This window comes from Arachis stenosperma, chromosome 7 (genome assembly GCF_014773155.1).
Source record: "Arachis stenosperma cultivar V10309 chromosome 7, arast.V10309.gnm1.PFL2, whole genome shotgun sequence".
Lineage (NCBI taxonomy): Eukaryota > Viridiplantae > Streptophyta > Magnoliopsida > Fabales > Fabaceae > Arachis > Arachis stenosperma.
The window spans coordinates 85,981,332-86,007,348 of NC_080383.1; the positions used below are offsets into that span (position 1 = coordinate 85,981,332).

At 33.0% G+C, this 26,017-nt stretch overlaps 1 protein-coding gene across 5 annotated transcripts; it reads right to left on the reverse strand.

Moving 5' to 3' along the window:
• Positions 1 to 627: 627 nt before the first annotated feature.
• LOC130941832 (alpha,alpha-trehalose-phosphate synthase [UDP-forming] 1) lies at positions 628 to 26,017 on the reverse strand. Of its 5 annotated transcripts, none has more exons than XM_057870434.1 (18): positions 25,806 to 26,017; positions 10,786 to 11,197; positions 10,584 to 10,681; positions 10,085 to 10,473; positions 9,087 to 9,201; positions 8,837 to 8,938; positions 7,163 to 7,313; positions 6,638 to 6,726; positions 5,456 to 5,504; positions 4,931 to 5,031; positions 4,027 to 4,214; positions 3,547 to 3,664; positions 2,669 to 2,836; positions 2,477 to 2,599; positions 2,310 to 2,397; positions 2,090 to 2,220; positions 1,888 to 1,986; positions 628 to 1,472 (listed from the first exon to the last, which is right to left on the reverse strand). In XM_057870434.1, exons 2-18 carry the CDS (start codon positions 11,153 to 11,155, stop codon positions 1,068 to 1,070), a joined length of 2,784 nt encoding a protein of 927 aa, XP_057726417.1. In that variant the 5' UTR covers positions 11,156 to 11,197; positions 25,806 to 26,017; the 3' UTR covers positions 628 to 1,067. The 5 variants fall into 5 exon arrangements, with proteins under 5 accessions (XP_057726417.1, XP_057726418.1, XP_057726419.1 ...); XM_057870435.1 differs by having other exon boundaries at positions 10,786 to 11,228; positions 25,806 to 25,943; XM_057870436.1 differs by lacking the exon at positions 25,806 to 26,017 and adding an exon at positions 13,975 to 14,157.

The following is a 26,017-nucleotide window of genomic DNA, read 5'->3' on the forward strand; positions in this document are numbered from 1 at the left end:
TATGAAAAGTAAACAGGTAAGTTACTTCAGAACACAATTAGAGGGGAAAATGGTATCATTTATTAGGTATCACTCAGATGACGAGTGTGATTTTTCATTTTCTATGAGCAGATTCATCATATGCAAGTTTGAAATTGTTTAAGAATAATGATATGGCCTTCTAAATGTTTCTCTAAACATCTATCTAATTGAAAATTTCGGAAAACATATAGGTGTTTTGTAATAAAATGATGTTACAGACGGGACTTAATTCCTATTGAAATTTGAATTCAATTATATGATTTGAAAAGAATATAAAAATAGATTGAACTCCTTATTTAGGCAATTTTATCCTTCATTCGTTAAATAATGTATGTGTTAATTATACGCTCAATTATTGATAAAACATCATAGCTAATCCAAATTACACAGAAGTGTTCTACGATAAACGGTGCAAAATGACATTAAAGACAACTTTGAATATGCACCAAACACAAATATTCATTTTTATATGTCTACATTAGTTTATTCAATAGAAGGTTACATAAAAAGGTCAAGCTGAAGACAAATCCAGCTGTCAAGTGAAGGAAAGAGCAATCGGTAATAACATGCACCATGTTTTCAATTCAAGAAAGTAGTCTCTAGCAATTAGGTCATAAGTTGGCGACTATTGTTAATAAATCGATAATGATATATCCACTTAAAACATTCTCCAAAAGATCTTCCTAATGCTTAAGAAAGAAAAAAGAATTGAATGTTCGGAATTTAGGATATATAAGAGTGTAAACCCTTATTAAACTACTCGTTAGAGAAGGATTCTGAGAAGGCTACAAGACTACAATAGAGAAATGAGCATGACTAAATTGAAGGCAGCAGAACATATACAAGGAATTCTGAGACTATGATACCTACATTCTTTATCTATTGAATTTGAGAATGTCGATGTTCCTTTTCGTCCTCCCATAAGAAAGACTTTAATTTCCTTTTTCCTTTGCATTCCTTTCTCTCTTTGGGGCCTGGGACAAGGAAGTAGGTTCCAGGGATATGCCAAGTTCTGAGGTCATGTACAAAAACCACAGAATCTAAACTCAGGTACTCTGAAATACAGAGTTTGAAGAAGCACCAGCTAGTTCCTTCAGAAATGCAACAACGTCATCTGAAGAGCCAAGTGTATACCGAGCATTCGTTTGCGTTCGTCCAACGGCGCAAGAGAAGTAATTCTCCTTCTTCAGGTCAAGCACATTCCAAGAGATCTTTTCAGGCGCAGGCCGGCGTGGTGCACGGCAGACATGGTTGGTTGGTTTCTTCTCAGAATTTGGAGCAGGCCGTTGTGCCTTATTTTGAGATGACTTTGTTCCATTTTTGTTAGGAGGGATCTTCAAAGATGGCTTCTCACCTGGAAACTTGATTCCATCTGTTACCTTGCTTCGTGAATGAGCCGCACCGGAAGAAGGAAGCTCGGGCTCAAAAAACGCATATATGTCTTCATCCTGCTGCAATCAGTAATGTTAAGTTCAGTTCCTACCATTGTGTTCACCACTCAGTTTAAGAGCAAGTCTATTCATCAAAATTAAAGTAAGAGAGATTGAATATATAGGATTATTGACGGATCAGACTTATTTTTCCCAGCTCCCAAACAAATGTGTAGTGACTTTTATAATGTTTGGATTTACAATAGTAAAGAATTTATCTGCGGTTTCTTTCAAATGGTCATCAGTTAATTATAAAGTACGAAAAATGGATCACAACAACAGGGTTTGAAACACATTTTAAACCAAAAATACATAATGAAAATCATCTAGAGCTTGTAAGATTTTCTTAGCATATGAGTAAACAACATTAAACATACATGCATATGCTGATAGAAGTAAACAAATAATTGGACTTAATAATGAAAATCAAACTCACCTTTGCAAGAAAATGTCCTATACAGAGGACATAATCAATCGGTGTTGTCATGGATTTGCTGTGGACTATCTCACCCAGGATGCGGTCAATAGCTGCTCCCTGATTAATCAGGTAATAGGTACAGAGCTTTGAGATTAATCATCTTGAGAATTTTAAGGTGAAAACATAACAGAGAAGTCAATTAACAGAGAGAAGAATTCACCTTTGTAACTCCAGCAGCTCGCACCTCAACGGATCTGCTACCTTGAACAACTTCAACTGACGCATTAGAAATTGGGCCTGTCCAAAGATGCTGCAGCATGTCCCTTGCTTGAACTCTTCCAAACTCAACATCTATGATGGTTGTAAGGAGTTAACAAGTGAAAAAAAAAAAGAGGCAGAACAGAACATAAAATGTCCCCTCAAACACAACGAAAAACAACCTGCATGTTTGTAATTCCATACAAGTGAAGCTTCCCTTTCTTCGAAACGCGACCGCGGTGTTCTCTCCCTGAAGTACAAAAAAACATGCTGGAAACACAGGATCACCAGAATAAGTCAATATCATGAATAGGCACACTCCAAAGAATTGAAGCTTCAAAATGAGAACCTTCAAACTGTCAACCCATTCCATATTCAGCTGTTCTGGCATTGTTGTCATCCATTCTCCCTTTGAAGGGTTTAGAAACATCCCATTCTCTGCTGCCAGCCACAAGTCATACTCTTTGAAGTTCTGTAACAACAATAAGTTAAAACTTGATCGAATATTTTGCAAAGAAGGGAGTAATGTGACGAGAATTACTTCATCTAGAACTGCTCGACCACTTCCACTTAGCACAACAATTGTGGTCTTTGGGTCACTGCAAAGTTCTTTCAAGGGTTGTTTCAGTTCTGGATGAACAGTGAGCTCCATTTCTTTAAACTGGTCACCTCTTTTCTCAACAGGTTCAGTTAAAGTTCCATTAAACCCCTACAGTCGGTATGACCATGTCAAGATAACATGCTTAAATACAAAATGAATGAAACTTTTCATGATTTATTATTAATGAAAAATTGTGTACATTCCTCAAATGAGAAAATTCATCTAAGCACAGCACACTTGGCCAGAGACCATTTAATCAAAATTCTAGTCTTGACTGCATGATTCATTTCCTCAACTTGCCTCTTCATTTCTTTACAACTTTTAGTCTTTGTTTGAGAGTTAAAAGTTTGGAGGGGATGGGAGGATTTTGGAGGACTTGTAGCTTTCTCTTCCCCTCCGACTCCCTCCAAAACTTTACTCACAAACAACCCCTAAAAGATTTGGACGGCTATTGTTTTGACTTATTGAGGTGCTAAAACAGTTATCCTTTATCCACCAAGCATCTTGCTGGTTTTCCTATTTGGTTTTAATTTTTAAACTGCTGAAATATTTCTGTTTTGAAATCACAATTTTTTCCCTTTCAGCCAATTATTCTCACTTGAGTAATAACGCTTCAGATCTATTCTCCATTGCAACTTTCCTAGTTTTCAAGAGAAAAAATAAATGTATTGATAGTTTGCAATCAAGTGCTTTTCTGTCTTTGTAAAGTAGCAACAAGGAAACATTCAAACAAGAATTAAAATGTTTGGTTTTAAACCAGAAGATCTAAAAGGGTTCCTGAAAGATCAATAAGTCACAAGCTTCATAAGACAACATACCAAAATGAGCAATCGGTTACTTGACTGCAGATAACGTTCGATTGCAGTCTTGGTTGGGAGTCGGGGTGGAGCTTGTTTTGTCCTTAGCTGTGCCTCAACAACAGTATCATTCAATTCACTGCAGATATTAAAAGATGAGGTGCATTATGGTACTCTTGATCTAACATAAAATCCCGAGCATAGCATCTATTCTTTGCTAAATTATTTTAGTTCAGAATTTAAAAGCAGACATCTATGGTATAAAAAGTAGTGGTTGAAAAGAAAGTATAATCCAATCAGCAGAGTTTTATAACTTCCCCCGAGTAACAGAAGGTTTTGAACAAAATCAAAGATAGGATATTATTGTTGTTGTTATTATTGCACAAGAGTCTAAAATGCAGGCTAAAAAGAACAGGCTCCGATAAGAAACGTCACCCTCATTATAAATTGCAAACTTCCAACATATAATAAGGATAAAAAGATATTTAGAATGCAATGTACCTGACAAAAGTTTCTGCCCATTCCTGAGCAGTGTGCTGTGTTACATGCTCAAAGTTATGTTCGTGTCTGTTCTTTCTTTCCACTGGTTCCATATTTAAAGCCTTGTCAATTGCAGCGGCAACTTCTGTGATGTTCCAGGGGTTGACCAGAATTGCCCCAGCACCAAGAGACTGCGCAGCACCAGCAAACTGGAAGAATTCCAGCAGTCAGTTACTATATCAACAGTGTACATACATGTTTAAATAATCCACTACACATATACATCTAAATAAGAGAACCAAATATGCAAAAGTAAACTTTTAAATGCCAAGATGAGAAGCATCAATATCCTTCTACAAACAGAGATTAAACAAATAGTCTACAATTTTTTCAAGAAGCAAAGATGAAACTTAGTATATCGTTCATCCAATTGCAGACAATTGCAAATTGCAAGAGATTTGGCATTTGGGAACAAATGGTGTTCGGGAACATGGCCCTGCCTCTCATTAAGCAAGGCCATTTGAGAGCTTTTTCAAAAGATGCAGGGAAAAGTAACTACTGATTGAAAATTGAAAGTATTTCATAGAAGGAAATTAAATAAGAGAAAATTTTAAAGATCATTTGAAGTTGTAATGGTGACTAAAAAGTGGCCTTGGAAAGATATGAAATAGACACAGCATGTAGCTTGAAAATTCTTTTCAGGGTAATATTATCATCTCTACTCCCTAGTTAAAAGATTATCTGCAACAGCCTAAAGCCAACTGAAACCAATGTTTGATAACCCAAAATGTAAGAGTACAGAAGCCTAGATGTTTCCATTTTCTCACATTAGAATCTATTCTCCGCCAAAAAGTGATTCAACTTTAAAATATCCCGGAAAGAAGAAGTATAATAAAATATAAATACATTAAGTTTCTGTAATTACTTCGCTAAGAATGAGAACTCCTTTTTTTTTAGCTTGGCAAGCGACAAATTCATAACTGACAAGATTCATTCCATCCCTCAATGATGTGACAAGTGCAACATCTGGGAAAGAAACAGAGAGAGTATGAACATGCTATTTAGCAGAAAAAATTACTGCAATAAATTGAATATCGGCAAAAAAAATAAAAATAAAAGGTAAATATGCAAACCACATTTTGGATTTGGAGGCAAGTGTGCCTTCTCAAACTATAACTTTATTAGAGCAGTTTCTCACCACATAAACACATATATTTAAAGAGAGAAACAGGTGTACACAATTCTCATGAAGAGCTTGAAAGGAATTGCAGATGGCAATTAAATTATATGAACTCATGTCAAAAAGGGCACTGAAATTTCCATTTATAGTGTACACAAACACATGACCATTTCTTGAGGCTAACTATTTCCACCTAACAACTTGACATTAAATTATTCACAGGAAATCTTCAGAATAAAAAAAAAAATCTAAAAAATCACAAGATTGTACCTGTAACAGCATACAAAGCACATAATGCATAGAAGTCAAGAGATCGATCCTGCAGGCATAGAAAATTCATTAAATCAGCTATAGCAACGTGATTAATATTAAACAAACGATGTATGTCAATAATCAGAATACACATGTAAAAATGATTTATGTTATTTAGGTATGGTATGCGGCCATTAAAAGTTCATAGTAATTAATACAGCCCTATCCTTGGCCATTGTTAGCTTCATAAGCAAGCTTCCTAAGGCACACGATAATCAGTACAAAATTTAAATTAACCAAGGCCAATTTTTTTTCAATGATGAGAAAATCATAACTTTCAGTATTGTTGCCAATAGTTAGTTGTTTACCCAATTGGACTTATCATGTTTTAATTGGTTGGTAGCTGAAAGTCTGTTATACACAGCACTTCCAGATCTCTAAAAGCAGGCCATTCCTCTAATTTGCAAGGCTATGAATAAGAACCAGAACAGTACTGTATATGAGAAAAATCTAGCATATGGAGCTACTTACAATATATATATAGACACACACACAAACACACATAATTGTTAAATAACAAAATGTGTAACAAATTTGAATGCTTTAAAGTTAAAAGGAGTTCGATATGTGTGGTTCATTCTGGGCAGTCAGTGGTAACAGCTAAAGAAAATGGAGAAAAAGGCAGTACCTATTTAGAGTGCATGATAAGTAACATTTCCAACATACTACTTAACTATTCTTACATGGAGAAAGAGTCCAGAAACAAAATAAAGAACCAGCCTAATGTTATAACATCAAGAAGAAAATCTCAAAATAATTATTGACATTTCTATCGCCTACTAATCAATCAGTCTATGTTGAACATTTTCATTGATTGACAAGTAAATTTTTATGCATAATACTGTTTCATATGAGCTGGTGCATTAAATGAACCAACAAAGGTGCCCAACCTCCCATATTTTACCCTTTAATTCGACAAACAAGTTAACATTAATTATAAATTCATCGATCCTAATAAAAGGTGTAAAATGAACACATCACATGGCAGAAACTAAGAAAATTATATGCAATCAGTACTGATGAATTACATACTCCAGTGAGATTTTAGGAAGATTCACCGAAAAAATAATCCTGTTTGATATGTGATGACTCTATCAGCATTAATATAATTTTCAACAGACGAATATTAAAGGAACACACCAGGTGATGTATAGGAACAGCAGTCAATGATCCGAATCTTCCATTGATGCGACCAACAATTTCATGAACCTGGCTTGTAAGCTTTTGATCTGGTAATACGAAAGAAATAAAAGAATGAGTGCATGTTTCACATTTCTGTTTATTTAGATAATAAGAAATACAGATTTAGGTTTTAGGAGAGCTATTACTTAATGTAAAATTGAAAGTGAGAGAGCAGTAGAAACCATGCCTAGCAATGAAAACATGAAGTAGATAAAATGGAAAGCTAATGACATGACACACTTGTTGCATGTTGCATGTATAGTTTTTTTATTTCTTTCCTTTACTTTTATTTATTTCGATCTCTAGACCCTTAAATGTTGAATATATATTTGTCAATATAATACTGTAGGCTATAGCAATAGTGCACACAAAAATTAGATCAACCTTTCAGATATAGGAAAATGATCTTCAACCTATCAAAACAACAGGCTTACTCTAACATAGACTAAAACAGTTGAAAAAAGGAATAATTATGCAGCATACACTCAGGAACATCTGTTCTTGTTGGGACAGCAATTTGAAGCAGAACAACTTTTTCTCGCCACTCAGGATTCTCTTCTAAAAATTTTTCAAATGCCAGAATTTTTTGAGGGATTCCTTTGATCATATCAAGGCGATCAACACCTAACATTACCTGTCAAGGCATAAAGTGGTAAAGTGATGATTAGATTAGATCAAAATTAAAGAAGCACGATGCTACAAGATAAAGAAGAATATCTGGCTGGCATCCCATAGCAAAACAAATGCAACTTATAGTGAAAGCAACTCTGTAACAATAGCACTCCAGTAGTCCTTTACTAATGCCTAATTACTAGAAGAATGCACCATAAGTTGAAATTTCATAGTTAAATCACAATCATGACAGATAGTTGCCAGATTGACATCGTTAGCTTCCTCTGTGACAAACTGGCAGAAGAATCTGATTAAGAAATGATAAATATATTATCAGTAGACAATTCCAACCCTCTTATAGTTTATATACTTTTTTAAAAGAATTTTTTCTTTGGAAAAAGAAAGACAAGAATGAAAGTCTGTTATAGACGTGGTTATCCCCATAAATCATTATTCCTTTAGATAAATATATTATCAATAGAAGAATCCTGCCAAAGGTGCTTAGTCAAATGAGGACAACGGAGAAGACTAACAGCAGTGATAAATATGGAAAAATGGTTAGTTGTCAGATTAAAAGTGGCAGAGGAAAGCTGATATGATCATAGGAACCTAGGGGAATTCAGCCAATCATAGTAGTCTCTAGTTGTAAACTTACTACAAAAGTTTCTGCAGTACTTGGAAAAGAACAAAGGCGAGTTAGGGTTATATGATGGAACTATGTAAGGGTGGTGTTTTCATCCATTTCAGGCAAGAATTAAGGTTCAGGCTTGCGAGTACTGAGCTCTCTATACTTGCTCAGAAACTACTGTTAGTTCCTGCATATCTTACAGATTTCAGTCATTCATTCTATTCCTTCTATTTCTATTTGTTTCCATTAAAAGGCGCATAAAAGTGTAGCAGAGTTCATTAAACAAGACGTTGATCTAATTTTTTGTTTTTTCTGAAATTTTGTTCTTACATAGAGTACAATGACATTTAATCCCGCAGATAACCCCACCATGTAGCACGAGGACAAGATAAACTACTTGTCCTCAAAATCCAAGAAACTCGATTTCATAATAGGCAATTTCACATAAATAATCCAATACATTTAAAACTTAAAAGAGTCAAGGAATTCCAGAAATTAGGCTCCAAAACAAATTCAACAAAGTCTATAGTATAGTTATTAACATTTTGAAGCAACAGCAGTTGAACACCGAGGTAATTGTGCCAGATTATATTACTGCCTCTACAAGGTGTATAGTAAACGAATTGAAGTTCAGCTAGATAATAGATTACAGGAGTAATGGGTTGTGTGGTCAGCAATTTTGCGAGTCTTAATGAATTTTTCGTTTCCTCTCTGTCTATCTAATTTGTTCGAAATCACATTAATTTAAGCTGGTGGAACTAATACGACTCTAAGATCCTCAATTTATAGAATGATGTAATATGTATGAAATGTAAATCCAAACAATCTGAGTTAATAGCACCAACAAGCATAATAAATTATATATATAGTATGATATAAACAGTAAAAGCAGCTGATTCACAAAGTAAAAGATGTACCTTTCTGTGTTTAAATCTTTCTTCTAAGTCTTTGATGTGCTTCTGGACTTCAGGAAGTTCAAGTGCTCGTTTAAATCGGTGAGAGTCTATACCAATTGGGAACTGACATCCAAGGAAAACAGAAGTAAAAAAGAGTTCAAGGTTTATAGTAATCATATTTAAGAATAGTTTCATGTGTTGAAATGTCAACAAGTAATTTTGACTGAAAATTTAAAGCATGTGAATATAGACAAATTCTGTGAGCACATACTGCAGCAACTCGAGTCAGCTTCCCTTGATACTCAACCCCTTCAGGAGTGCCCTCAAGTCCAAGGATGCGTGTACATGCACTAACGAAATGCCGTGCATAATCATAGGTGTGAAAGCTGTCAGCAAAAGTTATACTTATCCAGGTCAGAAGCAATAACAATCTCAAAAAATGAAAGGACAACATTTAGCATGAAGTAGGGGAATCACATAGCACAGAACCTAAAAGAAACTGGAAGAGAAAGAATGTCAAACTGAACAAGAGAAGAGCAGCATACCACCATTTAACCACAAGATCTGTCAATCTTTTTACACTGAAAGGTTTTGGGCTACTCTGGCCATTTATATGACCACAGCAATGAAACAATTAACACTTTGATTGCATTTTTGGTAGAATTTGTTTACATAAGCTTCTTGAATGTTACTAAAATTTTGTAGTTATAAGTACTTTTGTAGATTGAGTAAAAACAAAGAAAGCATACTACTCCTTATATTCTTTACAAATTTATTGGATAAACAAATGTGTTTTGGGGATTGCAATACGCCCTGTCTTTAGTACAGAAAACTTGATTTCTTTCAAATAAAGTATTCTGTTTTCTGAAAGCAAGATCAATGCTCGCATTAAATTGTTTACTGCCACTTGGTTTGGTCAAGTAGTGGTTTTGGCTATGGCCCAGAAGTGAATTCATCACTGGAATTCCAGACCCAGAAAACCTTAACTTTAACAAAGCCCACTAGGTGAGATCAGCTCGACAAAGTTTTATGTTGGCTGTGAAGGCCTAGCACAACTTATGGAGGTCAAATATCTAAGTTTCATAGCACAATTTCCATTCCCAAACTGTCCCATGGTGACATGAGAGAATCTTTTTAATAACTAAGCATGTTTGTATCAAACATATTCAAAAGTAAAGCAAGGAAAATTAGATGACTGGTAAAAAATAAATAAATGAACAAACAAACAAAAAAATGTGATCCCTAAATGGACTATTAAGTTGAGCTTACCCAACTAGGTCAGCTGCAAGAACTGCATGCAAGAGCTCCGATCGAGATGGCAGAGTCCTGTGAATTTCAGAAGATGGAAACGGGGTGTGTAGAAACCAGCCAACTTTCATGTTGCTATTATATTTCTTTAAGCATTGTGGAAGAAACATAAGATGGTAGTCATGGCACCAAACAACATCACCCTCTTCATAGTGCTCATTAACAACATCAGCAAACATTTGATTTGCTTTCTGATATGCTGTAAACTGAGACTGGAAACTACGCGTGGTGGCAAGGCGGTCTTCTTGTGGAAGTCCAAGGTAATGAAAAAGGGGCCACAAGATGTTATTGCAATAGCCATTATAATATTGATGAACAATCTCTTCATCAAGAAACACTGGGATACATCTCTGCAACACAGGTCAGAAGCATGAGAAAGAATATATCATAAACGTACTAAAGAAACAGGAGAATAAAATACACAATTTCTTTTAAACATTGTGAATGAGAAGCTCATTACTTTTTCAGCCAAGGCTTTAGTAAGTGCCTTCTGTCCAATCTCATCAGGCACGTTGACTCCAGCCCAACCTATCCACCTTGCCTCAAATTCCTTCACACCTTTGTCAAAGATCATAGTCGTGTTAGATAAAACTATATTCTAAGCGGTAACAAACTCATTCAATCAAATAATATGAAAACTTAGGAGCCTCATGACCACATACCTAAGAGAGCGCTAACAAGGCCACCGGCACTTATCTCCAAAGACCATGAATCCTCACCTCTCCTAACAGCTGAGACTGGCAGCCTGTTGGCAACAACCAAAAGCCGTTGCCTGAAAGGTTTCCCATCATCCCTTTCACAAAGAGACTTTGATGCTGCTACCCCTTCTAGGGAACGTTCAACACAGTAATTATTTTCTTCTCCCAAGCGCAGGTCATGCTCAAAATATTCAGCAACGCCATTAACATTATAAATATTATTTTTTCTTAGCTCTCTTCCTCTGACGAGTCGTTCAACTCGACCTGGAAAATTATTAGAATTACCGTTACACTTGCTCCCAGGCATGTGTTCACTACTCTGGAATCCAACCATTGGCGTTCAAAATCAATGTCACGAGCAGTTGAACTGCCTCCCCTGCATTCCGTTTGCAAACAACATTAACACACTGTCAAAAACAAATTTAGTTTCAAGCAGAACAGAGTATAACGCTGGTGAGTACTGAGTAGTGACAAGAACAAAAATAAACAGAGGAAAATTTTCCAATCAGTGAAAATCAAAAGGGAAAATTAGTACCTACAAAATTACAAAAGGCAACAGGATTTGCCAATGAGTTGGAAAAAATCAGATTCATAAAGTTATACATCGGAATGGAATTATCAGCATCCCTGGGACTGGTATTTGAATGGAATATGAGCAAAGCTGAGAACAATGGGAACAGAGATGGAAGTGGAAATCACGGGAAGTGTTTGACGAAAGAACACACATTGCGAAGAAAAGAAGAGGGTGTATTGAAATTAGTCAAGAAGTCAATAGAATAGAATAGAGAAGAGAAAAAAAAGAAAAGAAAAAAAAAATATTACGGGAACAAGTTCACAGGCCAGCTCACAAGACACCTTCAAACTCAGCAGAAGCTGAAAGTGAAAGCAAGAGACAGTTGTGGTTCAACACGTCAATCTCCAGCTGGGTCAGGGTGAGAGGAGTAAATACAAGCAAAGAGGGTACCAACAGAGAGTGGGAAATCTACAGAATCTGAATGGCAGGGAATTATCATGGTGAGAGAAGAAAAAAAAGTGGTAGCAGTGGAATCCTCGTGTAAGCTTCATAAGGCACATATGGCCTCACTGCCATGCAGGTGACACCCAAGAGTTTGTTGAAACCAGAAAGAAAAACATTTTACTTTAAAAATAAAAACTCATAAACAAAGGGTTGAAAATATTCCAGAACCAACCCAAGCCCCAAGGTCTCCAACTCCAACACATATAGCTTTGCTCTGCCTTTTTTCTCCAAATCTGTTGTAAATAATTTATTCTATTTTTAATATTAATACTATACTATTATTCGCTTTGGTACAGATTAATATGTAATATGCACCAATAAAAATATTTTTGTGAATTCACAACACAAAAGAATGATAATGTTCCATTCCATCGGAACCCTTTTCCTACCTCTTTTAACCTTTCTATTGAAATCGCAAGAAAGACAGACCTTTAATAACGGGATTTGTATGACCAAGACAATCTTTTTTAAAATAGTTAGCCATGTAATTAAATTAGAAAAAATTTAAGGAGCAGTATTTTTATTAAAATTTGGTGAATAGTTAATTAATAAAAAAAAAAAATAATTTTATATTATTAGATATAATTTTACATAATTAAAAATATAGTAATTATAAATCACAAAATTTACTAGTATTTTAGCATTCTTCGCTAAATAAATAAGGTTTTAATATTTTCATTTCAGGTATAAGACTTCAAAATTTTTATAAATATAAATGACCTCAGTTATCATTTATTTTAAAATAAGGTAAAAACTTAGATGTAATCGACTTCAAGTGAAGTTGATGGTTGAGAGCTCAACTAAATTATCTAATGGCTCTCAACTATTAACTTCACGTGAACTCGACTGCACTGAATTTCTAGTTTCTACCTTAAAATAAATATTAAATGTCCTCCAACAATATGTAAAAAGTTTTTGTTGATATCCTATGGAGTAAACTCCATATTCTAGTTTAATTTACTCCATTCAATAGAATACTCAAATTTAACTTTTTTTTTTCTTGAACGTAAAAAAGAATATATTGCCAAATAACCAGTAGTATTTGCAAACAAGCATAGGCCTAGCCGCAAGGATTATTTTCTTACATTAAAGGTGACAGTTACATAATAATTAATAATTATCTGGAAAATAGTTTTGGCCTCATGATATGAGATGTATTCTTAAAAGTTAAAACTTAGAAGAATAACTCTAAATTTCAAGCTACATTTTGATACGAATTACTTTTTTCTCCAAAGTTATGTCCATTCCATTACGTTCAGTCAATAATAATATTATTATTATTATTATTATTATATAAACACTAACTACTTATGGTTGTTATTCGGCTTCAAAAGCCTCTTCTCCACTCACTTGATTCTCATTCCGCCTGTGCGGCTGTGCTACTACTGGTTTTGCAGTGTTTATGCAGATTCCTATGGGGTTTGGGAGGTCTACGTAGCCAGCAATTTGTATAGAAAATATTCTCTTGCTTTACAACTTACGGCATCTATGGCATCTATCTTTGCACCTAAATGTGCTTTTGGAATACGTGATAGCCTCATAGTCATAGGCCATTGTTCTTCTTGCTTCAAAAATTGAACTTCAATGATCGTGGTCGGAAGCCAGTTAAAAGCTTACGATTACATTTAGGGAGATCGATTTTTTAAATTTGTTAGGAAAATAAATGGACAACTTAATTATTAGATCGGGAAAAAAAAAAGGAAAAAACACCGCAAAAAGTTATTCGCCAAAGTGTTCAATCAAAACTTGGATTATTTATCGTTATGTTCACCCCAAAAATAATTTTTGTTACGCCACCTTGACGAGGACCCATGGATATAGTGCAAAAGCATTGAAAGAAAGAAGCAGGAGTGGTGGTAGTGATGTCAACGAGAATTTGACGTGTATATCAGTCGTGAATCGTGATATCCGAAGATAGGGGTAAAAATATCTTTGGGATATAGATGGGATAAAATCTTTGTTTGAAATTTCAGAATGGAACTGGGACTATAATTGTGCAACAACTATAATGTTTGTTTTAATTTTAAAATTTTATTGTATATTTTATTTATAAATTACTAACTTTGTAATATAATATATTTATTATTATTAAGATAATATATAATTAAATGCATAAATATAAAATATCTTTATACCGAAAAGGATGCAACTTTAGGAGATTGTCTGATTGTGTGTAGTGGGAGTCAGCTTTTGGGGCAAAGCAAGGCGATACGCCATATCCCAAGGATGTGAGGCTCAGGTCCCCAGCTCCTTGAATCTACTATCTTCTCGTTCTTGTTGTTGCTTTTAGCTAGTATTGTTGCTTTCTGCAATATTCTATGCTTTTTTGATGTGTTGTTTGGAGGATATATTTGGATCGGTAAAAGGAGATAGAATATAAGAGAATGGAGCGGGAATAAGTTATTTTTTCTCACCACATGATCTTTAATATCAACAATTTTTTTTTTTTTTGTGTAAACATTTCGATACATGAAAATGATTTGAAATTTTAAAAATTTTCTATGTCCAAAGCTCCAAGCTGAGAATCAGATACTCGACCAGACGTTATGGACATCAAATCAAAGTTAAAAGGCAAAAAATAAAAATAAAAATAAAAATAAAAATAAAAATAATAAATAAATATCAAATATCAACAGCATGATTTAGAGAGATAATAATCAAATTTATTTTTAAAAGATTATTTATTTTTTAAATTAGTTTCCGATAAATTCTTTTCATTAAATTTATTTTTTAAATATTTTAAGTTGGTCACATTAATCTTTTCATCACTTTTGCTGTTGATAGCATCAGAGTTTGTTAATATGGCAAGTTAAGTAATACTACAATATATGTCTAACGGTCTTAATTGGTTTAACTTTATAAAATTAAATCAAATAAATTTTAAATTGAGGTATTTCAATACATCAAAGTCTCCTTCAATTTGAAATTAATTTGATATAATTTCATAAATTTATCACGTTATCATTAATTAGAACTGTTAGATGTGTGTTGTGGTCAATGTATCCTATACTCATGGTTTAAAATTTGGTAATACTATTACTAGGGACATAATATCTAAAATTATCTTATATAACATAACATATATAATTTTATATATATAATATCCGTAATTATATATTTATTATATTTAAAATTGCACAATTATTCTAACAATAATTAATAAATACTAAATACGATAGTTTTGGACTATTTAGGCTATTTTTTATTATCTTCCGTATATTATTGTTAAAAATTGTATATAGCTATTTTTTATTGTTTTTGGCTACCTGCATCCCACACCACTATAAATAAAAAAGAATATTAGACGGACATTAGAATTTATTGTTTTTAATCATCAATTAGTCATCAATATTTAAAAATATAGGATAAAATATATTATTAAATTACTAAATTAAAGAACTAGAGTAAAAAAATTGAATAGATGACTAAATAATAGCCAAAAAATAATAAATTTTGATAGATTCTAGTAATTTTCATAAATGAATTGAGATGTGAGGTCCTTATTCACAAGAATGTTTGAAATATCTGAAGAGAAAGTAGAGAGGAACAACACTTTTTCTAAACAATGTAACTAACAAATTAAAAAAATAAACCTAATTTTAATTTTAAAAATCAAATTTTGAATTAATTAGGTTTAATAATAATTTTGAATATCTTTTTTATTTTTGCTGCAACCACTCTCTCGTAATTCTGTGCCACCGCTGCTGTTGCTGTATCGCGACCCCGGTATCCCGCAGTTATTGTCTCGTTACTTGTTTCTTATCAACTAAGTCGGATGTTCATTTTACTATGTATGCGGATGGTTCTTTTCATTTTAAAGTGGACATTTATTTGGGTATATCATTGATATTTTACTTGATTTGTTTGATTCTGCATGCACACGCTCGGCAAGATGTTTATTTTACTATGTATGTGGATGATTTTTTCACTAAGATATGGATGTTTATTTGGATCATACCATTTAGGTGAATGAAGACGGGACGAAGTAGAGACGCGTCGCATCGTTGCGGTGCGAATGTATGACTAGCGGCCTTCTTCCTCGGCAGGAGTGCGCGTCGCAGAAAAGCAGTAGGGCAGTGCGGCTATGCGCGACACAGTGGGACAATGGACGGTCATTTCACTCGTCGGGAACAGGGGTAGAGCTAGCGACGGAACTTTGCAGGTTTCAGGGGAGATGGAGATGCGACGGCGCAGCGTGAAGGATAGGTAGCAGTGCAACATGGAGGAAAGGCAGCAGTGCAACATGGAGGAGAGACAGCAGCGTGGAGCAGCAATGGAACAGCGTGGGCGAGGTGGCGACAGTGGCGCACCACAGCTTCTTGACCGGTGACGGTGGACAGCGTTTCTGAGGAGGTGACAGTGGGAGACTACATTGAAAATAGAGTTTAGAGTTTGGTGTGGATGAAAATAAGCAATAAAAAAGGTAAAAGATAAAAGTGAAATGAGGTTGAGATTTTTTTTATAACTATTAGAATTGGGAGTGGTTCACATTCTTTGTCTATCTAGCGAAATTAGATATCAAAAAATTAATATTACCTTTTCTATTTGTTCTAAAACAAAAAAAAATGAATTTCACGATTTCGATTGGGCTATTTGTTTATTAATAATAAATAATAATTAAAAATAAGAGAAAAAATTGATACTCTAGTTTTTGCTTTAGTAAAATTATTTCTTAGTAACAAAATTGAGGATTTGATCTCACTCTTTTTAGGATATTAGGCACATTAATTCCCAATAAAATAAAAAGAGAAGATAGCGTGACAGCAGACCCTCTTCGAAGATTTGCACCCGTTTGTTTGTGAATTATATTATGCAGAATAATGTACTTTTTTTTGTAAGTTGTAACTTACATTCTCTTTTAAATCATAATTTCAGAAAGAAAAACATATAACAAATAGAGTAAAAGAAGAATGGTGTAAAGATCTTTTGGTGGAGGTGGATGGTGTCCTGGCTGTTTGGATTATTTATAGAAGAATAATTGTTTTTTTTTTCTTTTTCTTTTGATATTTTTTGAAAAAGCTTAATATAGAGAGAACTTTTTAAAAAAAGTTAACTTTTTACTTTATTATTTTACATGTTTTCTTAATATTCAAGCTTTGTTTTTTAAATATAATTTGTAAATGTCTCCACACACCGAGTTGAGACAATATATTACATCACCAACTTATAAAATTCATAATATAGCATAAAAGCCAGTTAGTCACTCAATCATGTGCTTATAATTACATGACTTTTGAAATATTAAGTGATTATATTAAAATATTTTTTAATTACTTGACAATATTTAATTGGATGTCTTTGAGCAACAAACAAGTTCCACATTTATGAAAGTCATATTTATTTTCCTCAAGCCACCAAACCTTTGTCGCAACAATAGCAAAAAAACAAACAAGCGAACAAAAAGGAAAAGAAGAATAACAAGAAGAAAACTAATAAATATTTCACGGAGAAAAAAAAAACTAATAAAGAGAATGCGCCGCTATTAATGCAACTTTGTATTTCACTGTGATACATACTAGTATTTACTAATGAAAAAGTTTAGGGCCAGTAACTTTTGTATTTTCTGACCAGCATTTAACTATCAAAATAAAAGTGAGTGATTTTTTTTATTAGATGTAATTTCGCACTATTAAAAATACTATTGATAGCCAATTGATGATTAAATATCAAAATTACCGCTCCTAGCATTTCTCTTTACTAATAGCTATAAAATCTTTTTTTTAACAAGGCTAAAATGATAGAGAGCAAAGATTTATAAAGGCAAAGAATACGAAAACCATGATAATGAAGCATAAAGCATATGACTAAATGAATGAAGTCCACGTAAAAGCGACAAAATTAGTACTAATTAACATAAAAAGGCTTTTGCATCCTTGTTATTTGTTTTCCACTCCTTATGAATGCGAGGGAATTTTTTCCATGGTAATGGAGAGTCTTAATTTATTTTTTGTTATATTTTAAATTTCTGAATGAGTAAAAATTAATAAATATATTTTTAAAAATATAAAAACTTAAAATTATTTTATTTATAAAATAATTGAAAAAATTAAAATTAAAATATTTTTTCTTCTATATTATTGCCGAGCCAGACAGATACGTGAGATTCAACTTTTCAAAGCAGGGACCCATGAAAGATACACAATGACCAGGGAGTTCCATCAAAACCATAAATTTGTCATACATGCAGCTAACTAGGGTCGGTGCCAGTGCCACAATGTTCACGGGCCCCATCCCCAAAGACATGTACACATAAATATATTAAGGGTTAACTTACCATGTGATCTCTAAGAACCTATGTTAAAAGTGTTTTATTTTGGACAAGTATACTAAACGTGGATTACAAAATTAGTTACATTGAAAAGATGGGATTTACCACATTTAAGCTTTTCTTCTTCCCATGTTTGGGATGGCCATTTCTCCAGCGGAGCGGATATCTGAAATTTACCCGCTAGAGAGCAGTCTGGGAAGTATTTTGTTGCGGGTGACAAGTACGGATATCAGTATAATAAATGGAACGAGGACAAAGACAGAACTACTGGTTGGGTATGTATCTATTTAATATCCGTAAATATGAAATTATAAAAATCATTTCATATATATATTATGTCAAAATATCTTAATTTTTTTAAATTACGATCTCACCAGCCTCTCTTATTCGATTACTTCACACACACTCTCACAATTTTACTAGTTTCTCCTTCCTCCTTTTCACTACCTCACCCGGTCCTCTTTCGTAGGCCCTTATTTCGTTGTTGTAGCTGCTCACTTTTTTCTTCTTACTGCGTCACTCACTGCAACTTCGTCGTTGCCTCCACCTCTGTTCCGCGACGAAGCCTTGTATCCGCAATGTCCACTTCAATTCTGCTCCAGCAACGCCTATGATCCACAATGGCAACGACACTTTTGTTCAACGATGAGTCTCTCCACGTCAACTAACCACGACAACTCTGTTTCGTAGTCGGCCACTTTGCAATAAGTTAGATACTTTTGTTAATAATTTTGCTACGTTATCAACAATATTTCTGTCAACTTCTACTAACTCTTGTTTATAACTGTGCTTAATAGAAGTATCTTTATAGATGTGTCTAATAAAATTGTCTTTTTTATAGCTGTATCTGATGGAAGTGTCTTTATAAATGTATTTCCTGAATGTGTTTCTTTATACATGTGTTTAAAATATAATAATTAATTATTGTTGACAATAAATTGGCAAATAGTATATTAGTACCCTATACTTTTCCTTTTGTTAATTAATTAAATTGATTTTTAATATATATTTTAATTTTTAATTTATCGATAAAATTGCTATGAAATTAGATTTAGAGTTTAAATTTTGTTAATGTGAAATTTAATTTGGGTTTAGAGTTTGAATTTTATTACTGTGGAATTGAGATATTAGGTTATAATACTGAATTTATTATGAAATTCTAAATATTTATTATAATACTGAATTTGTTATCATGCTGATTTTGTTATATTACTGAACTTTATTATAACATTGAGTTTGTTGTGAATTTGCTATAACATTGAGTTATTGACTTTGTATTATAATTTAAATTTTTTTTAAGCCATAGATATTTGTAGATATTCAAATATCCAAGGGATATGAAATTTTTAGTACCAGTCATAATACGAGATAGGGACAGAGAGTATTTTTGGAGTACATATTTCTATTCCCGTAAAAATCCGTTGCCAGCCCTAGGATAACATTAGTTTTGAAGAAAGCCCCAACTTATCATTATAACGCCATTCCTCTACAACATTCCACTCGAGTTAAAGAAAACCTACGAGGTATGTGTTTATAGGTGTTCACGTTTCTTTTGTTTTTGCCAATTTTGGGATGAGGGGAATTATCAATATAAAGACGGTGTTGACGTTCCCAATGTAGTAATCTAGCTTACCCAGTGGAAAATATCTATGATAAATCCCCATGCAACAGTGGACAGTGGACAACATGTCTCACTTTCAAGTTTCAAAGGTCAACAACATACGGGCATACGGCTATCTATATCCACAATTATAGAAAGCACGTGTCTAGACCTGAACTATAAATAAAATACAACGTACGACATAAACCATTCCATTTTTGGTAAAGATAGAAGTACTCGTTGCCTATGTATCGGTTTAATGTCCGTGAATATGAAATTACAAAAATAATTTCATATATATATATTATGTCAAAATATCTTAATTCTCTCAAATTACGATCTCACCGGTCTCTCTTGTTCGGTCACTTCACACACTCTCTCACAATCCCATTAGTCTCCTTCCTCCTTTTCACTATCTCACCGGCTTTTATAGGCTCTTACTTCATTGTTGCCACTCACTTTTTTCTTCTTGTTGCGTCACTCACTGCAGCTTCGTCATTGCCTCCACCTCCGTTCCGCAACGAGCCTCATATCCGTAATGTCGACTTTAATTCTACTCCAGCAACGCCTATGCTCCACGATGCCAACAACACTTCTGCTCAACGATGCCTCTCTCCACGACGACTCTGCACCACCTCTACTAACCACGATAACTCTGTTTCATAGCCGGCCACTTTGCAATAAGTTGGATATTTTTGTTAATTGATAAAATTGATTTTAACATATGTTTTAATTTTTAATTCATCGATAAAATTGCTATGAAATTAGGTTTAGAGTTTAAATTTTGTTAATATGAAATTAAATTTAGGTTTCGAGTTTAAATTTTATTACTATGGAATTGAGATATTAGGTTATAATACTAAGTTTATTATGAAATTCTAAATATTTGTTATAATACTGAATTATCATGCTAACTTTGTTATACTTTATTATAACATGGAATTTGTTGTGAATTTGCTATAATATAGAATTTTATTACCGTCATGATACGAGATAAGGACAGAGAATATTTCTAGAGTACATATTTCTGTTCCTATAAAAACCCGTTAGCAGCCCTAGGATGACATCAATTTTGAAGAAAGTTCCAACTTATCATTAAAATGCCATTCCTCCACAACATTCTACTCGAACTAAAGAAAACCTACCAGGTGTATGTTTATAAGTGTTTATGTTTTTTTTATTTTTGCATTTTTGAGGTGAAGGGGATTATTGATATTAACACAGTGTTGACAGTGTAATAATCCAGCTTATTCAGTTGAAAATATCTAAAATTTTATTACCGTCATGATACGAGATAGGGACAGAGAATATTTCTAGAGTACATATTTCTGTTCCTATAAAAACCCGTTAGCAGCCCTAGGATGACATCAATTTTGAAGAAAATTCCAACTTATCATTAGAATACCATTCCTCCACAACATTCTACTCGAACTAAAGAAAACCTACCAGGTGTATGTTTATAAGTGTTCATGTTTTTTTTATTTTTGCATTTTTGAGGTGAAGGGGATTATTGATATTAACACAGTGTTGACAGTGTAATAATCCAACTTATTCAGTTGAAAATATCCCCATGATAAATCCCCATGCAACAGTGGATAGCATGTCTCACTTTCAAGTTTCAAGGAGTCAACAACATACGGGCATATGGCTATCTATATTCACAATTATAAAAAACATGTGTCCAGGCCTGAACTATAAATGAAATACAACGTACGGGATAAAGCATTCCATTTTTGGTAAAGACAGTATAAACCATTTAACAAGCATACTTAGCCGAAGAAAAAGGAATGTCACACGATGAAAAATAAAATCCCACTACTGTCCTATTTCGATACAGGTTTTGTGGAGATTTATCCACCAAGCATGAAAAAGCGGTTTTCTTGGGAAAATTTTACAACCATGCTCCCTCAGTCCCGCTCACCAATGATAAGTAAGAATGACGTCAACATATAAATGAATAACAGAAGAAGAGTGAGCTGGCAAAATTAAGAGGGGGTGCGGCTGCTTCCTTGGGAAAGATATGTGATTGACTTTTAGGAGAAACATGGTGAGAATTGTTAATTAATATATTTAATCCAAGTATCTGTCGCAGCACCAGTGCAGGACAGTTTTTTGCACAATAATCAAAGTCAGAAAGTTTCGCATACGACGGCCAAAAAGAAGGGTGGAAAAAATAGAGGCCGCTCTCCTTTATTTAGTTTCCATCCGGATATACATGCATTATAATCTGGACTAAATTATGGGAAAAAAAATTTAGAAAAGGTCAGGACCATCAGGTATTATATAATATTTTTTATAAAACATTTACATTTCTCTTGTATATATACTATAAATGAATACCAATTTTGATGAGGAGTTGATAATTTGTCAAAGAAAAATTATTAGAAGTCATAACTCATCTTTTTAATTTCTTTTTAATTTTTAAATATATTTTTGAATTTTTTGGTTTTTAATAATTTGAAAAATATTTGTATTTAAATCTATTTATTTAAATATTAAAAAAAATAAAACAAAAATTATTGAATTAAGACTCGTAATCATCGTTTATTGTTAAAATATGGTTCTTTTTTATCAATATTTTAGTCCTTCACTTAACATAATTCGAAGCAGCAATTCAGAGTTTTCTTTTTCTGTTATTCATCATTTTAGGTATTCTTTAAAAATTATACAATATTTAACTTTTTGTTACAATTATTAAAAAAAATAAAATAAACACATTTAAATAAATTTAGTATATTTTTAAAATTGAATAAACATCTAAAATACAAATTAAATAAAATTAAAATTTAAAATTTAAAATTTTTGTTTCTGTTTTATTATTTTTAATTATTAACAGATTATTATTTAAATACACTTCTAAAAATATAAGTTTAGTAAAATTAAAGATTTTAATTCGCTCGTACGATTATATTCATCAGCATCGCCGCGTCATCCCCAATGCCATTCTTCCGCTTGGCCGTTTCTCTGCAACGCTGTCATCCGCCTCGCTCGTCCTTGGCGTCGCCTTCCTCCTCACCGCTCAGTCTGCATCCTCGCTTCGTCCTATTCTTCGTCGCGTTAATCTTCGTCAGCGTCGCTAATCCTTTTTTGTCGGGGTGGACCTCAGGTATTTTGAATGTGTTTAAGAGAAAGTGATTCATAGTTAACCGTATGTATCTGTTTAGTTATTCAATCACATTAATTTTGCATGCCATGTACAACATCCTATTTTACATTGGAGAACGGTTTAGGTAAAAGAACAACTTAAAGAATTACAATCCTCAAATTGTCAACACTGTTATATCTGCAATTACGGCCACTGCAAAAATTTAAATTTTTTATTCATGATTTTGAATGTGTTTTAGAAATATTTTGTGCATCATTTCATAATTTTAGACGTGTTACAATTGTTTTTTAATGTTTAAATTTAAATTTTAAATTTATGATTTTGGATGTATTTCAAAAATATTTTCTGTATAAGTTAATAATTTTAAATGTGTTATCATTAAAAGAAATTATAAACACTACAAAAAAGAAGCGGAGAATGAGATAAAAAAAATCGTGTTACAGATAAAGAAGAAACATAAAAACAAAAATCAAAAACTAACTATGAAACGAGTAGGAAATTAAAAAAATTTTAATTTTTAAAAGTTAAATTAATCTTAATTATAAATATGAATCTAAAAAATAAAAATTTATTTTTATTAAAAAATAATTAAATAATATTAAAAACTGTACAAATAATATTTTTCTTAATTTATTTGACAAGTGATTTTTCTCATCCCTCAAAACTCAAAACATTGACAGAGTAGTCGTTATAGAATTTTTATAATATTAAAATTAAAATAATTTTTTATTATTAAATCATAATTTTTAAATCTTAAAAAAACTATCAAAATATAAAAAAATATAATTTTAATTTTAACAAATTTTAGATAGTTACCATAATTCCCGTAGTATATTCATATTAAAATCTACATTTTCATAATTACACCTTAGGAGAAATTGTCTCGCCCTCGTGAATTTAAAACAAAACGCAAAAGTTTATCTCTGCATGTAATGATTGTATTCTATCCACAAAATATCAATTATTAAATAAAAATATTATTCACATATTAAAATTAGTTATTAAAATCAACTACTAATATATTTATATATAAATATATATAATTTAATTTATTTTTAATATATATTTTATACTGATAATTTTGATATTTGATTTTGAGGTGGATTATTAAAATAAAAAATAACTCAAAATACGGAGTAAAAGAGGTCCTAAAAAGGCAGAGTTCATTTCACAATATTTAGAAAGAGCTATGACCACGGTCAAATACACTAAGCTCTGGAATTATGTTGGAATTGAATAAATTTAACTAAAATCTTAAAAATTAGCTCACTAATGAATTGAGGACCAAATTTCTATCAATAGGTCTTACATATCTAGGTCATGCAAAACTCTAACAAAACCGTTGAGACTAGAAATGAGGAGCATAATTTTCTTAATTAACTCTGGTTATCAGATAATTAGGCTAATAGTAAATTTTGTGAATGGCTAATCTCATCCTCGCCATATACCCAGGAGGACTATGCTGAATGCTAATTCTGATTACTATACTTCATCCTATAATGACAAGGTTGAAGTTGACATACTGTACTAAAGTATTAATTATTGTGTTCTAGAAAGGCGTCCCCATTACGCATAGATGGGTAAAATAAGCATTGTCACATGGAAATTGATCCGGACATGTTGTGGAACCCTAAGAAAAGCTCACTACATCTAGCAAATCTATCGTATAGAGAGGAACAGAAGAAACTTTGAGAAAACAGTTTCAGGGTCCATTATTCCGGGTATCCACAAACTCAACCACATGGGTACCTGATTGAGTCACATGTGCTGCTTTGATCCACATAGAGAGAGATGAGAACCATCTTTAACTGAAAAGCCTATCTTTAGAAGAAGCCATGGCCCCAATTCAATTCTACCGCTTCTTTCCCTGGCCTTTACATATATTATAACAATACTAATAATAATATCATTATTTATGACGTTTTCTCTTTACGAATTTCCATTCCACTCCACACACACAAAGGACAGGGAGCGAACTATGAGCCAAAGGACTTTAGAAACCAATTTCACAGGTTGAATTAAAGTTCAAAGTTGCCAAAGGGCATCCCTACGGAACGAATGAGGGGATTTTCGTAGAGAGCTTTCAGAGAAACAAAACTAACAAACACCTAGCAGGGGGACCACTAACCCGCAAAACGGTTGCATCACTAGTAGTAAGAGAAATTCTTAAGATATTCCAACCGAGCAAGTAAAAAGGTCATGCACTCGTACACCACCTAAATATGCCAAGCCATTTTCTCCTACTTTAACTACAATTTCTTTTTCTTATTTTTGTTTTTTTTTTATGGCCAAGAGATGATGCGAGACAGCACGAGCTCCTTTCTTCTTTTTTCTAACCCAGAAGCACTTCAGCAACTTGCATTCTGCTTATGTCCATTGACTCCATTAAAATATCTTGAAAAATCTCTGACAAACAATTCGGTGCGTTTTGACCATAACTTCTTCCTGAATTCCAAATTTCCACAGTAGAAAGGCTGCTAAAATTACGCGCCAATAGTGTTTCTAATCGGATGAATTTTTTCTTCGGACATGGACATAGTACTTAAATATAACTACTACAGTACTAATGATAAATCTTTAAAATATCAAAAAAAAAGGAGAAAAAAAATCAAATCAAATAACTAAAAATTCGACACGCATGGGAAAACGAGAGCCATTCGAGCCGAACTGAAAAGAGCAACTTAACGAGATCGTTTAATAGAGAATTCTTCTCAGCAACTAAACAGAGAACTTATTATCGTTCTTATTGATTCAACACGTATCACACCAAATCAAATTAAATAAAAGAAAAGCAATAAAAAAACAAGACAATCACCGAAATTCAAATGCGCAAAAACAGGCGAGCTAAATCAATCAATAGCGGTTCATCCTCAGATCTAAACACTCCGATTCAAGCAACTAGTCGCTACTAATTAATAACATCACATACCAACACAGAAAAATTACAGCTACGCTATTTGAGTGAGAAACCAAGTTGAGTGAGAAAGCTAACCTGAAGGGCGTGAAGTTTCGTGAAGTGTGAAGGGCGTGAAGTTTCGTGAAGTGCGAGTGGTGTTGTTCTCTCTGGTTCAAATTTGAGCATGCGAGAGAGAGAGAGTTTGTTGTGTTGGTTCTGAAGAATGAGAGTGAGAGAGAAACCGAATGGGTTTAAATAGGAGGAGAAAGAAAGAGGGCGCATAATATTTTTGGCGGGGCACAGAGGAC

What these genes read in the sequence shown, in the direction of transcription:
- LOC130941832 (XM_057870434.1), bottom strand. Translation starts at nt 11,155, where the DNA reads ATGGTTGGATTCCAGAGTAGTGAACACATGCCTGGGAGCAAGTGTAAC. An exon ending in CTGTTCCTATACATCACCTG is followed by an intron (nt 5,505 to 6,637) that starts GTGTGTTCCTTT and finishes CTATGCCTGCAG; the next exon opens with GATCGATCTCTTGACTTCTA. An exon ending in GAGTTCTCATTCTTAGCGAA is followed by an intron (nt 4,215 to 4,930) that starts GTAATTACAGAA and finishes GAATTCTTCCAG; the next exon opens with TTTGCTGGTGCTGCGCAGTC.